This window comes from Pan troglodytes, chromosome 1, assembly GCF_028858775.2.
Source record: "Pan troglodytes isolate AG18354 chromosome 1, NHGRI_mPanTro3-v2.0_pri, whole genome shotgun sequence".
Classification (NCBI taxonomy): Eukaryota; Metazoa; Chordata; class Mammalia; order Primates; family Hominidae; genus Pan; species Pan troglodytes.
The window spans coordinates 21,116,740-21,132,471 of record NC_072398.2 but is presented as its reverse complement, the minus strand read 5'-3'; the positions used below and the strand labels follow the sequence as shown (position 1 = coordinate 21,132,471).

At 43.4% G+C, this 15,732-nt stretch overlaps 1 protein-coding gene across 43 annotated transcripts in view; it reads left to right on the top strand.

The window, feature by feature from the left end:
* OBSCN (obscurin, cytoskeletal calmodulin and titin-interacting RhoGEF) overlaps positions 1–15,732 on the top strand; it is a 170,381-nt gene that overhangs the window by 14,523 nt on the left and 140,126 nt on the right. For 41 of the 43 annotated variants that reach the window (XR_010149907.1, XR_010149905.1, XM_016940394.4 and 38 more), the window contains one exon: positions 1,918–2,193. The exons of the other annotated variants lie outside the window; for them this stretch is intronic. Coding sequence is in view for 39 of the 41 variants with exons in the window: in XM_016940394.4 (XP_016795883.2) it covers positions 1,918–2,193 (276 nt within the window). In the remaining 2 variants the exon portion in view is untranslated. The remainder of the gene's footprint in view (positions 1–1,917; positions 2,194–15,732) is intronic. 43 annotated transcript variants of the gene reach the window in all.

Genomic DNA, 15,732 nt, shown 5'->3' with positions numbered 1-15,732 from the left:
TACCATAGAGCAGTCAAAACGAGCAGGAGCACAGGGCTCTGCATTGCAGCTGAAGAAGGGCGATTGACGCATGCAGCACTGTGCTGGAAAAGCAGGTTACAAAGCACAGAATGACGTTATGTGTTTAGTGGTTAACAACACGCAGTGGCAGCAACACATGGCAGCTGTGGTTTGTCTCCTGCCTGGAATCTCCGGAGACGCTCTTCTTAGCGTGCCACACACGTCACCTGTGTGAATCCTTGGTCATTCTGTTTCAGACAGCAGGAAGTCGACCCACAGAGGTGAAGTCACTTTGTCCAAGGTCACACAGTGGGTAAACGGTTGAGCAGAGCAGCCTGACTTGCACATTCACCCTCAATAAACACACGTACTGAGATAATAAAAGGAGATTCCAAAACCAGGATTCAGGCTGGGGTTACCTCTGAGGGGCTGGGAACTAGTGGTGATGGCGTTCTTCTTTCTTTAGCAGGTGGGGAGTGTGTGGGTGTTCATTGTATTGGTTTTTTCTTTATTTTCTGCATATTCTTTCTTACCCACTGATCAATAGCATGTACATATTGTTTAGAAACAGGAAGGCAGAACCCAGGGGAAAAATGAAGGGACTTTAAACTGGAGTTTCTGCAGAGCCAAGTAGGGTGTGGGGACAGGTGGAGGGGTAGGGCATGGTGTGTTTTGGTGTGTTTTAGCTTATTTTTTATTGTGGTATTCTAGTTTTTAATACTATTTCGTCTGCATGTGTATTTGTAGCTAGTTAATGGGCACAGATAGCACCTAAAGAGAAAACTGTTCTGATTTCATTTATTCAGAGTTCGAAGACAGGTTCTACGGTTAGGAATGAGAATGGTGGTTGCTTTTGTGGGGGAGGCAGCTGGGAGCTGTGTGGGTGTGGGGTGTGGGTTACACAGGTGCAGATAGCTGCCAGAACTCATAGAATTGTGCACCAGATCTGTTCATATCACTGTGCATACATGTTTGTGCATATCACTGTGCGTACATGTTATCCTAGTTAAGAGGTAGCATAAGAGATTTTTGTTTTTAGAGACAGGAATTTGTTCTGTTGCCCAGGCTGGAGTGCAGTGGTGCAGTCATGGCTTACTGCAACTTTGACCTCTCAGGCTCAAGCAATCCTCCCGCCTCAGCCTCCTGAGGAGCTGGGTACTCGCATACCACCATGCTTAGCTAATTTTTTAATTTTTTGTAGAGACAGGGTCTCACTATGTTGCCTTGGCTGGTCTTGAACTCCTGGGCTCAAGCAATCCACCTAGCTTGCCCTCCCGAAGTGCCAGGATTACAGGCGTGAGCCACTGGGCCCGGCCTCATAAGCAATTTTTCGATGTATGAGTTTCCTCTCTGTGTTGAGGGAAACCCCAGACAGGTATAGGGCAACTCTGGCTTTAGTGCAAACCAGGGGAGAAGTGGCCGGGGGATGGTCTGTTTGGGTCATGGTTTTGTGGGAGAGAGGTTCCCACATCTCCTGTGATTTTCAGCGTGAACCCAAGAGGGTGTCTGTGTTTGCTATTTCTCCAGGCTTTCTGGGTTCTCAGGCAGAGTTTTCATAAGTGCTGAGGGCATGGTGTGGGCATTTCACACAGTACCAGCAGCTTTTCCTTTCAAAGGGGCACTCTGCCGGGGTGGTGCTTTTCTCTAAGGTGTTGTGGAATGTTTGGACTCCAGAGTATCTGCTGCGTGTTGCTGATGGGCCTTGGGAAGTTCTTCCCCATGCTGATGCTTGAAGCTTCCAATATGCATTCTCTTTTGCTCAAACCCATGTCCGGCTGGCGGTTGGTGAGGCCACTGTTCATGGGCCACAGACAGCCCGTCATCAGTGGGCTCCAGCCTGAGCAGCCTCTGCATCTGAAACTTCAGTTTCTGTGCTCTGGAGTCTCTGACTGTGCATCCTTCCCTGTCCATCCCCAGAACCCAAGGTGGTGTTTGCTAAGGAGCAGCTGGCACGCAGGAAGCTGCAGGCAGAGGCAGGAGCCAGTGCCACACTGAGCTGCGAGGTGGCCCAGGCCCAGACGGAGGTGACATGGTACAAGGATGGGAAGAAGCTGAGCTCCAGCTCGAAAGTGTGCATGGAGGCCACAGGCTGCACGCGCAGGCTGGTTGTGCAGCAGGCAGGCCAGGCGGATGCCGGGGAGTATAGCTGCGAGGCTGGGGGCCAGCGGCTCTTCTTCCATCTGGACGTCAAAGGTCAGTTGATAGAGCAGACATTTGAGCATCTCATGGGAGCAGGTGTGGGGGCAGTGTTTCAGCGTAGGCTGGGACAGTGCTTGGCGGCCTCCTAAGGGCCTGTTTCAGTTAATTATCTGCTGCTGTGTAACAGATCACTCCAAACTTAGAGGCCTGAAAGAATGATCAGTTTACCTGTCACCATTCTGCAGGTTGAGAATTTGGTCAGGGCTCAGCAGGGGTGGCTCATCTGTATTTCATGTGGTGTTGGCTGGGGCTGGGGGATCTGACTGGCCTCATTGGTGCACCTGACTGAGGTCCAAGCTGGGATGGCTCCAGTGGATGGGGGATGGCCAGGACAATGGACCTGTCTCTTCTTGTGGTGTCAGCTGGCTTCATTTCCATGCCTGCAACCTCATTCTTTCCTCCGTGGTTGCTCTCTTTTTGGACTTCTTTCCATGGTGACTGGATTCTTCTCCTAGGGAATGGTAGAAACTATGAGGCTTGTTAAGCTGGGTTCTCAGGACTCCCAGAGTGTTACTTTCCCCCATGTCCTGTTGCTCAAAGCTAAGCGTAAGGCCAGCCTAGTCTGCAGGAACTAGGGTGTAGAGAAGTAGACCCTACTGTCAGTGGGGGAGTGGCATGTCCTGTTGTAGAACATTGTGCACCCAGGGTGTCTTGACTCATCACAACCTTTTTAACAGTCTATCATAAGGACATGGGATCTGTTTAATTCTCTGCCATCCTGAACATGTTACCTTTTTCTTTCAAATGCTTGCCTCATGGTCACAAGGTGGCTTCCATAGCTCCAGCCATCATGTTCAAGATGGGAAGATGTGGAAAGGGTGTGTATTAGTTTTTTTGTTTTCTGCTTATTTTTTTAACTGCTTTGTAACAAATTATCACCAACTTAGTGGCTTAAAACAATGCTCACTGAGTAGCTCACAGTTCTGTAAGTCAGAAGTGCAGGCATGGTGTGCCTGGGTTCTCTGTTCAGGGTCTCAGAAGCTGAAGTCAGGTGCCTGCTGATTAGTTCTCTTGGTTCCTATTTCCAGCTTACCCAATTTGTTGGCAGAATTCAGTTCCTTGCAATTGTGGGTCTGTGAGCCCATGGGTCCAAGGCCCTATTTCTTGGCTGGCTGTCAGCCAGGGAGCTGCTGTCAGATCCTAGAGGCCACCTCATTCTTTGCCATGTGGCCTTCATCATCAGGCCAGTAATGGGTAATCTCCCTTGTGTCAAGTCACTCTCAGACTTCAAATCTCTTTTGCCAGGGAAGAGACCCCTCCCATTTATGGCCTCACCTGATTAGGTCCAGCCCACTCAAGGTCATCATCCTTTCGAGGAACTTAAAGTCAACTGATATGAGACCTCATTCCATCTGCAGGCTTCCTTCACAGCAGCACCTAGATTTAGTGTTTGGGCATTCTTAGAATTCTGCCTCCCTCATTATGGATGTTTCTGGCTGTCTCTTCTGTTTGGAAAACAAAAACTTTTCTTGAAGTTGGGAGTACATCAACCCCCATGCCTCCCTGACTTGGTGGGGGTCTTGCAAGACCTTGCTCAGCTCCAGGTAGCCTGGAGAATGTGCCTATGGCCTTATAGCCTTGGCAGGGGGACGTAGAGGAGGAGGAGGTGGACCTGGGATGGGAGAAGCTGGCCTGGGACTGGCCCCACAGCCCATACCCCACAGCCTGGGTTTCCACCCCTTTCTGAGGCAGGCTGGCGGTAGGATCGGTGCATGTGTGGGGTCAGACTGCCACGTGTGTCTCATTCCTGTCTGTCTGCTGAGTGACCTTGGGTGAGTTGTTGATGTTGTATCATCCCCAAATTCACATCCACCTGGAACCTCAGAATGGGGCCTCATTTGGAAACAGGGTCTTTGCAGATGTAATTAAGTAAAGCACCTTGTGGTGAGGTCATGGACTAGGGTGGGCCCTGAATCCAGTGACAGTGTCCTTAGACAGACCGGGAGACACACACAGAGGAGGCAACCATGGGAGACGGAGTCTGACTCTGGAGTGATGCGGCCACAAGCCCAGAGACTCCGGGAGCCCCCAGGAGCTGGGAGAGGCAGGGTGGGTGGGTCCTCCCCTAGAGCCTCCTGAGGGAGCACAGCCCTGCTACACCTTGATCTCAGATTTCTGGCCTCCAGAACTGTAAGAGGATGATTTTCTGTCATTCTGAGCCACTTAGCTTATGGTGAGCTCTTACGGCAGCCCCCAGAAACTCAGACAGTTGGCCTCTCTGTGCCTCAGTTTCCTCATCTGTAACATGGGATTCATGATTGTGGCGTCTGGGGACTGTGCTTGTTTAGGGCACTGTGAATTATAGCTGCTGGGATTGGGTTTTGGGGGATAAATAGGTCAAGGAAGGAGGGCAGGGCCAGCTTGGTGGTGTAGACACTGGCTAGCCTTCACCCCAGAGGGCCGTGGTGCGGGGTGGGAGGGGACAGAGGTGTGCCAGGCTGCAGGAGCTCAGAGGCACTAGCTGCCAGCAGAGTGGGCACCAGGGTCTCTGGAAAGGTGTCAGTGGCAGTGGCTCATCCAGCCTGTTTCCCTGTCTGTAAAATGCGGATCCCAAAGTGCACCCGGCTCTTAGGGCAGGAGAGGGGATTAACATGAGATGGTGCTTGGCAGGGGTGCACTAATTGCTTTATCCCATCTTCCTGCTGCTGTTTTTATCCCTAGGGTGACACACGACTCAGACACTAGGGGGCCCAGGCTTGCACATCTGCGGGCTCTGTCACATTTGTGCTCCAGGGAGAGAAGCAGACAATGTCTGCAGTGTGGGCCAGGGGTCCTGTGTGGCCACACAGAGGAATGCTGACGTTCAGCAAGTGCCTGGGTCCATGAGGGCTGCTAGAGCAGAACACCATAGCCTGGGTGGCTCAGAAACCACGGAAGTGTGAAGTGTGCTGCTTGCAGCTCTGGAGGTCAGAAGTCCAAGAGCAAGGTGCCAGCAGATTCTGTGTCTGGTGAGGCCGCTTCCTGTTTCATAGACGGTGCCTTCTAACTGAGTCTTCACAGTGGAAGGGGCGAGGGAGCTTTTGAGGTCTCTTTTATAAGGGCATTGATCTCATTCATGACCCAAGTGCCTCCTAAAGGCTCCTCCTCCTAACACCATGACCTTGGGGATAAGGATTTCAACGTGGGAATTTTGGGGGCCACAGACATTCCAACCATAGCAGTGAGAATGTGGGAGCTAGGTTTTGTGATGCTCTCAGGGTTTTACCCCAAAGGCAGGACTGGCAGGCTAGCGTGTTCTCTGTGTAAGTGCTTTTGTTAAATTGACTTCTTAACATATTGTATCACGCCTATCTGCTGTTCTTGGAATGTTGTGTCCCCGCCATAGTTTATGTTGAAACTTAGTCCCCTGAGCAACAGTATTAAGAGGGGGCCTTTGGGAGGTGATTAGGCGTCGAAGGCTCCACCCTCGCGAATGGATGAGTACCCCTAGATTATAAAAGGGCAAGTTCACCACTTCCATCCTGTCTCGCATGTGAGACACAGCAATAATGTGCTGTCTTGGAAGCAGAGAGCAGCCCTCACCAGGCAGCTGAACCTGCTGGCACCTTTTCATTTGTTTGGTTTTTGAGACAGGGTCCTGCTCTGTCACCCAGACTGGAGTGCAGTAGTGTGACCACGACTCACTGCAGTCTCGACCGCCTGGGCTCAAGCAATCCTCCCGCCTCAGCCTCCTGAGTAGCTGGAACCACAGGCACGTGCCACCATACCTGGCTAATTTTCTCAATTTTTTGTTTGTAGAGATGGGGTCTTGCTATGTTGCCCAGGCTGATCTCAAACTTCTGGGCTCAAGCAATCCTCCCACCTCAGCTTCCCAAAGTGCTGAGATTACAGGAATGAACCACTGCACCAGACCTGATTGATTTTTTAGAGTACGTAATTCAAGTAACATAAAATTCACCCTTTTACAGTGTACGATTTGGTGGTTTTTAGGTTGCATAACCACACCACAGTCTAATTCCAGAACATTTTCATCAACCCTAAAAGAAACTCTATGCCCCTTCATAGTCACTCCCCATTCCCCTTCTCCTCAGCACTTAGCAACCACTAACGTGCTTTTTGTCTCCCTGGATTTGCCTGTTCCGGACATTTCATTTAAACAGAATCATATAATATGTGGCCTTTTATGTCTGTCTTTTTTTTACTGGGCATGATGTTTTCAAGGCTCATCATGTTGTAACATGTATCAGTACTTCCTTTTCATAGCTGAGTCACATTCCATTGTATGAACAGATCACATTTTGTTTATCTATGCATCAGTGGACAGGCATTTGAACTGTTCCCACTCTGGCAACTATACATAATGCTGCTATAAACGTTTGTATGCAGGCTTTGTGTGAATGTATGTTGTCAGTTCTCTTGAGTAGATACCTAAAGAGTAGGGTGGCCAGGTCATACGATAATATTATTTACCTTAGTGAGGAACTGTCAGACTGTTTTCTAGAGTGGCTGCACCATTTTACATTCTTCAATCAGCAATGTATGAAGGTTCCAGTTTCTCTACATCCTCACCAACTCTTCTTGTTTTTATTTATTTATATTTTATTTATTCTTTTTTTAGAGTCAGGGTCTCACTCTATTGCCCAGGCTGGAATGCAACGGTGTGATCATGGTTCACTGCAGCATTGAACTCCTGGGATCAAGCAATCCTCCCATCTCAGCCTCCTGAGGAGCTGGGACTACAGGTGTGCACCACCACACCCAGCTAATTTTTGTATTTTTAGTAGAGATGGGGTTTCGCCATGCTGGTCTTGAACTCCTCACCTCAAGTGATCCACCCACCTCAGCCTCCCAAAGTGCTGGGATTATAGGCGTGAGCCACCATGTCTAGCCATGATGCTAGACCTTTTTTTTAGATAAATGATCTGCAAATATTTTCTTTCTTTTTTTTTGATTATGTCCTTTGCTGCATGAAGGTTTTAATTTTGATAAAGTTTAGGCTGGACATAGTGATGTGTGCCTGTAATCCCACCTACTTGGGAGGCTGAGGTGGGAGGATTGCTTGAGCCCAGGAGACTGAAGCTGCAGTGAGCTATGATTGCACCACTTTACTCCAGCCTGGGCAACAGAGTGAGACCCTGTCTAAAAAAAAAATTTTTTTTAAAATAAAGCTTAATTTATCCTCTTTTGTTGCTTGTGTGTTAGGTGTCATTTCTAAGAAATCATTGCCCAATCCAAGGTCACGAGATATACACCTCTGTTTTCTTCTAAGATTTTAGTAATTTTAGCTGTTACATTTAGGGCTTTGATCCATTTTAAGTTAATTTTTGAATATGATGTGAAATAGTTGTCCAACTTCATCATTTGCATGTGGAAATGCAGCTGTCCTAGCATCATTTGTTGAAGACATTTTTCTCCATTGAATTTTCTTGGCACCCTTGACCATAAATGTAAAGGGTTTATTTCTGGATTCTCAATTCTGTTCCATTGATTTCTAAGTTTATCCTTATGTTAATACCACAGTCTTAATTACCATATCTTTGTAGTAAGTTTTGAAATCAGAAAGTGAGTTTTCCAACTTTGTGTGTTTTCAAGATTGTTTTGGCTATTCAAGGTCTACTGCATTTCCGTATGAATTTTAGAATCAGCTTTTCAAATTTTGGAAAAAAGGTAGGTGGGATTTTGATAGGGTTTGCATTGAATGTGTAGATCGATTTGGGGAGTATTGCTGTTTCTTCTAATCCATGAGTATGGGATACATTTCTATTTATCTGGGTCTTTTAAGATTTCTTTCAATGGTGTTTTCTAATTGTCAACATATAAAGTTTGCAGTTCCTTTGTAAATTTATTGCTAAGTAGTTAATATTTTGGATGCTACTGTCCATGGAACTGTTTTCATAATTTCAGTTTTGGAGTGCCATTGCTAAGGTACAGAAAGAGAATTGACTTTTGTATATTGGTCTTTTATCCTGCAACCTTGTTGAACTTGTTGATTAGCTCTAATATTTCTTTTGTGGATTCCTGAGGATTTTCTGTACACAAGATCGTGCTATCTCTGAACAGAGACAGTTTTACTTCCTAATTTGGGACGTTTCTTCTTTTTAAAGTGTAGGCATTTACAGCTGTGCATGTCCCCTGAGCAGTGCTTTCACTGCATCCCATAGTTTGGTTTGTTGTGTTTTCATTTCCATTCATCTTAAAGTATTTTCTAATTTTTCTTTTAATTTCTTTTTTAAAAGTGTGTTGCTTTATTTCCACATATTTGTGTATTTTCCAGTTTTCTTTCTGTTTTCTAGCTTTATTCCATCATGGTCAGAGAAGATACTTTGCCTGACTTCAACTTTTAAAAATATATTGACACTTATTTTGTGGCCTAATAGATGGCCTATCCTGGACAGTGTTCCATACACACTTGAGGAAAATATGTATTCTTCTCCTGTTGATTGGAATATTCTATACAGTCTCATGTTGACTGGAATATTCTATAGAGTGTTCTCCCTGTGGGGGATAGGTTCCAGGACTCCTGTAGATACCAAAATCCATGGATCATCAAGTTCCTTATATAGAATGATGTAGTATTTGCATATAACCTACGCATATCCTTCCTTATATTTTAAATCATCTCTAGATTACTCATAGTACCTAATATAATGTAAATGCTATATAAATGGTTGTTATACTGTATTTCTAAAAATTTATATTACTTTTATTGTTGTGTCATCATTTTTTTTCCAGAATATTTTTGATCCTCGGTTGGCTGAATCTGCACACGTGTAACCTGCGAATTTGGAGGGCTGACTGTATAAATCAGTTAGGTCTAGTTGATTCATAGCATTGTTCAAGTCCTCTTGGCTTTAACAGATCTTTTTTCCAGTCATTCTGTCTATTATTGAAAGTGGGGTATTGAAGTCTCTAATATTGTAGACATTTTTTCTTTCTTTAATTCTGTTGATATTTGCTTCTCACATATTGCCCTCTGCTTTAGGTTAGTATATGTTTATAATTGTGATATCTTACTGAGAGATTGGCCCTTTCACAGTGTGTAGTGTTGTTTGTTTCCTCTGGCGGTTTGGTTTCAGGTCTGCCTTGCCTGGTATTTGGGAGCCATTCCTGCTCTTTTGGCTGCTATGGTTTATGAAGCATCTTCGAGCCTTCCACCTGTTTGCGTCTTTGGCTCTAAAGTGTATGTCTTATAGATAGATGAATAATGACTTTTTAATTAAGAATTAGTTTTATAATTGAGCTGAAATTCATATAACATACAGTTAACCATTTTGAAGTGTATACTTCAGTGGCATTTAATGCATTCTCAATGTTGTGCAACCACCACCTCTGTCTAATTTCAAAATTTTTCATCAGAAATTTTTCGCCAGAACACCCCATAGTCATTGGGTTATTACTTTACATTCTTCCCTCCCCCCACCATCTGGCCACCCTGCGTTTTGCTCGTTGTCTCTACAGATTCGTTTGTTCTGGATACTTCATGTAATAGAAATCATGCAATATGTGTCGCTTGTATCTGGTTCTTTTACTTTGTGTAAACTTTTCAAGATTCCTCCAAGTTGTGCGTAACATGTTCCAGTGCTTCATTACTTTTTATGGCTGAATAATGTTCCATTGGATGTGTATATCACAGCATATCACAGATGTTGTTAATTTTTGTTGCTGTTTCTGTTGCTTTTGTTTGTGTATGTTTAGTGACTTTTCTGAACTAATTCTGTAAAGTCTATGTTCCTTATCATGGGTGGCCACTGAAGCCTCTGCTCAGTGAGCTTATTGGCCAGCTGATGATTAGAACAGTGATTTTACTAGATGTCTCCAACAGTAAGTCTGCCTGTCTTTGGGGCCTGTGTGTGGAAGTTGGCCCATGCATTCAACACAGCTAGGCAGACGACAGCTCTACCTGTGCCTTTACTTCTGGCCTCACAGAACCTCAAGGCTAGCCAGCTGTGTGAGTGTTAGGCCTTCTCAGGCATTGCCTGAGTGTGCACACAGCCTGTGCATATGTGTGACCCTCTCTGTGCCCAGGAGTGTGTTGTTGGAGCTTTCCAAAGCCTCCTGTGGATGTCTTGTTCTCCAGTATTTCCTTTTAGGCTAGAGACTTTTGGTTAGACTATTGTTCATTGCAACCGTTCTCCACTGCTTCAAGCAGCCATGGTGTTTGTAATTACCTCTGATATTTTTTCAAAAAATGCTTCTTAAGAAAATACTTTTGCACTGGGTGAACTACTCAGGCCAAATAAATTCAGCCCTGGTGAGCGAGTTTTCCAGGGAGCTACCAAACAGGTGAAATAATGACAGTGCTCTAGGAATGGCCCTCTCTGCGGGTTGCCAGGGTGCTGGTCTTCATCCTGATTGTGGGCTGTTGGTTTTCACAGTTATCTCAGAGCTAGAGTCTGGTAGGTTTAAGAATTGGGTGGGTTAAAACACCACACATCTAGCTACTCTTACTGAGATGCAGTTGTTTTTCATGGGTGAATGCTCCCCAGATTGCTGCAAGTCTTTGATTAATTTTCAGACTTCTGAAAAGTTGATTTCAACATTTTTTTTTGGCCAGTGCTTTTCTTTCTTTTGTGGAGGAGATGTTTTTCAGAAGTTATTATTTTGTCATTTTTGCTGACATCTCTGCCAGGGGTTTTTGAATATTGAACCAGCCTTGCATTCTTTGGATGTGTTTGTGTTTGTGGTGTGTTATTCTTCTTACATACTGGATTCAGTTGGCTGATATATTGCTGAGTATTTTTATTTTTATGTTAATGGAGAATTTTAGTTTGTGGTTTTCATATACTGTCTTTGTCTGGTTTTGATATCAGGGTAATGCTGTCCTCAAAAAAATGGGATGGAAAGCATTTCCCTTCTCTTCTGTTTTCAAGAAGATATTGTGTAGAATTGATGTTATTTCTGTTACTTTTAAAACATCTTTTTAAGTTATTTCATTGACGAAGCAAGTAAAGCCATCTTGGCCTAGAGATTTCCTTTTGTGGAATATTTAAATCACCAAGACAATTTATTTAATAGATGTGGGACTGTACAAGTTGTCTATTTCATCTTGGGTGAGTATTGGTAATTTGTGGTTTCTGAGGAATTGATCCATTTATTCAAATGGATTTAATTTATGTGCATGGAGTTGTTTGTAGTGTTTCCTTATTACCATAGTGTCTGTAGGGTCTGCAGGGATACCCTTGTTTCATTACTGATATTGTTAGTTTGTCTTTTCTCTCTCTTTTTTTCTGTGTCTTGTTAGAGGTTTGTCAGTTTTATTGATCTTTTCAAGGAACCAGCTTTAGGTTTCATTGATTTTCTCTATTTTCATCAATGTTATTGATTTCTGCTTTTTTCTTTATTTCCATCCTTCATCTTGCTCTGGGTTTATTTTGCTCTTCCTTACCTAATTTCTTAAGGTAGACTATTAGTTTCCTGATTGAAATACTTCTTGTTAATATAAATATTTCATACAGCAATTTTTTCTCTAAGCACTGCTTTAGCTTTATCACACACATTCTGATGTGGTATTTTCTTTTTTTTTTTTTTTTTTTTGGAGACGAAGTCTCGCTCTTATCCCATAGGCTGGAGTGCGATGGCACGATCTCAGCTCACTGCAACCTCCGCCTTCCAGATTCAAGCGATTCTCCTGCCTCAGCCTCCCATGTAGCTGGGATTACAGGCATGCACCACCACATCTGGCTAATTTTTGTGTTTTTAGTAGAGACGGGGTTTCACCATGTTGGCCAGGCTGGTCTTGAACTCCTGACCTCAGGTGATCCGCCCGCCTCGGCCTCCCAAAGTGCTAGGATTACAGGCATGAGCCACCACACCTGGCCCTGATGTGGTATTTTCATTGTTGTCCAGTTGAAGATAATTTCTAATTTCCCTTGATACTGCCTCTTAAATGTGTAGATTATTCAGAAGTGGGTTTAATTTCCATGTGTTCAGAGATTTTACTGTTAACTTTCTGTTACTGATTTGTAGTCTAATTCCATTTTGGTCAGAGAACATAACTTTGAAACATTTCAATTCTCTTAAATTTGTTTCCTGAACCAGAATATGTCCTAGGTGGGCGAACATTCTATGTGTTCTGGAAAGGAGTGTTTTCTGCTGTTGTTGGGTGGATCCTACCAGTGTCACTTAGGTCATGATGGCTCATGGTTCAGTTCATCTGTATCCTTGATGCTTTTCTGTCTGCCAGTTTTATCAGTTATTGAGAGAAGAGTGTTGAAATCCTCAGCTATGATTGTGGATTTGTCTGTTTTTACTTTCAGTGCTATTGATTTTTGCAGCATATATTTTGAAGTTACATTGTGAAGATCATTTTGTCTTCTTTGCAAATTGACATCTTTATCCTTATGTAATGTCCCTCTTTCTCCCTGGTAATTTTCTTTGTTCTGAAATTTTCGTTGTTTGATATTAATATGAACAAACAATCCAGACTTGTGTTATTAGTGTTTGTATTACATGTATTTTGCCATTCTTGTACTTTGAACCTGCCCATATAATTATATTGGAGGTGAGTTTCTTGTAGATAACATGTAGTTGGCTCACTACTTTCCAACTGATAATCTCTGTCCTACTATGGATGTGTTTATTCTATTTTCATTTATGTTGTGATTAATATATTTGGATCCAGGTTGACTATTTTATTACATTTTTCTGTTTTTTCCCCTTTTTTTCCGTTCTTCTGTTTCAACTTTTCTGCCCATTTTGGGTTATTTAGATTTTTTTTTTTAGTATTTCTTTTTAATGTATCTATTGTGATTTTTTTTGGTCACCTATGGATTGCACTTAACATACTTAACTCTTCATCATCTACTTAAGATCAGTATTTTATCACCTCCACTGGAATAGAGAACTCCTACCATCACATAGGTCTCTTTTACTCCCTGACCTTTAAATTATTATGGTAGTTATCTTACGTATTATCTCTACATTCATTGAAAACCTCATCAGATAATATAATTTTTGTTTTTTAACTATGAAATTTATTTTAAAGAACTCAAGAGGAGGAATATAATCTGTTTTATTTGCCTAGATGTTCAGCATTTCTGTTACTCTTGCCTCATTCCTGCTGTTGCAAGTTTCCCTGAGATATCATTTCCCTTCTGTCTGAAGGACATCCTTTAGCAATTCTTTTAGAGCAGCTCTGCCATCAATGCATTTTCTTAGTTTTCCTTTATTCAGAATGTGTCTATTTCACCTGCATTCCTGAAAGATATTTTTGGAAAATTGAGAATTCTGGGTTGATGGTTCTTTTCTTTTAGCACTTGAAAAAATGTTCCACTTCTTCTGGCCTCCATGATTAAAAAAATATTTAATTGACAAATAAAGATTGAATATATTTAAGCTGTACAACATCATGATTTTACACACACACACACACACACACACACACACAGAGTGAGAAATTAACAGTCATTCAAACTGTTCCCCTACAAATAATGTGTTGGTCTTCTCTGCTTGCTTTCAAAATTTTTTTCTTTGTCTTTAATTTTTAACTCTTTTAAAATGATACATGTGGGTGTGGATTTTTTTGGGTTTATTCTGTTTGGGGCTTGCCAAATTCATCTAATCTGGTTTATGTCTTCTTCCAAATTTGGGAGATTTTTAGTCATTATTTCTTCAGATTATTGTTTCTGAACTATATTTTATCTTCTGCTTCTAGGGATAATGACTTCAATGTTAGATCTTTCAGAATCATCTTACAGGTCTCTGAGGCTCTGTTTTTTTGTTTTGTTTTGTTTTAAATTCCTTTCTCTCTGTTGTTTGGATTGGATAATTTCTATTGATCTGTCTTCAATTTCACTAACTTTCTTCTGTTATTGATATTCAACTATTGAGCCTATACAGTGAATTATTTCAATTACTGTCTTTTCTTCTTATAAACTTTCCACTCAGTTCTTCTTTATATCTTCTCTTTCTTTGCTGAGACTTTTTAATGTTCCCATTCCTTTCAAGGGTATTTGCTTTTACTTGTTGAAGCATTTTTATATTAACTGCTTGAAAATCGTCAGATAATTCCAGCATTGGTGTCATCTTGACGGTGGTAGCTGTTGGTAGTCTTTTCATGTGCATGCTACTTGATTCTTCCTATGCCCCGTAATTTCAGATGGTGTCCTGGGTATTTTGAAGACTATGTTACATGACTTCGGGTCTTCTTTACATACTAGGGGAATGTTGATTTTTTTTTTCAAGCTGGAAATCAGCCTAGTTGACTTCTGTGGGTTGATGTCTTCAAAGCCTGTGTGGTTTGATCTGTCCTGCCCGTGCACCTCCTGTGGTCGTGTGTATGTGGGCAGTGGTTTGTCCCCGAGTACAGTGACGTGTGCCTCTAGGGGGAGCCCTGGAGTTCTTGAACAACTTTGTGTTCTATTTTTCGAGCGTCTCCCTTTCCAGGACCCTCTCCAGGACTTTCTGCTTTCCTGGAGCTTGCCTTTCAGTTCTACAGACAAAAAACTGGAGCTCTGTGTTTGCTGCCCTGATACTGCTTCTTATGGTTGCAACTGTATGTGCCAGAGCTGAGCGCCAGGAGGACAGAGAAAAAAAAAATCAACAGTGCTTACCCTTGAGATTAGAGCCCCTTCCATTGAAGAGGAGTGTTTCCTTTTTTTGTTTTGTTTTTTTGAGATGGAGTCTCGCTCTGTCACCCAGGCTGTAGTGCAGTGGCACAATCTTGGCTCACTGCAACCTCCACCTCCTGGGTTCAAGTGATTCTCCTGCCTCAGCCTCCCAAGTATCTGGGACTACAGGCACCTGCCACCACACCCGACTAATTTGTATTTTTTGCTTTTTGATTTTTTTTTTTAATTGAGACAGGGTCTCACTCTGTTGCCCAGGCTGGAGTGCAGTGGTGCGATCTTGGCTCACTGCAACCTCTGCCTCCCAGGTTCAAGTGATTCTCCTGTCTCAGCCTCCCGAGTAGCTGGGATTACAGGCATGTGCCACCACGCCTGGCTAATTTTTGTGTTTTTAGTAGAGACGGGATTTTTGCCATGTTAGCCAGGCTGATCAGGTGATCCATCCACCTCAGCCTCCCAAAGTGCTAGGATTACAGGCGTGAGCCACTGTGCCTGGCCACATATGGCTAATTTTTGTATTTTTAGTAGAGGCGGGGTTTCACCATGTGGCTAGGCTGGTCTTGAACTCTTGACCTCAAATGATCCACCCACTTCAACCTCCCAAAGTGCTGGGATTACAGGCGTGAGCCATTGTGCCTGGACAGAGTGTTTCCTTTATCAGGAGTTTAGTTGTTCACACCTGCATGGTCTGGGGTGTGAGAAAGAAGAAGAAACAGGGGTGTCTTCTGTCCTCTCTGAGCACTTGTGCTTCCCTCTTCCATACCTTGAGGGAGGCTGCAGGATTCACTGGGAGCCTGCTCTGCACAAATGCCCGCCTCTGGGTTTTGGGTGCACAGGTCATGGGATGAAGGGTGCTGAGACTTTGAATGCTGTTCCTCTGCCGCCCCCATCTACCTGCTGCTCTCCTTTCTGAGTGTTCAGATAGCAGCTCCTTGGTCTCACGGGTGAGATATGGGGTGTGCACCTCCAAGAGTGGAGCCACCAGTAGGTGCTTTTGAAAACTGCAAGTTTTATTATAAATATGGAA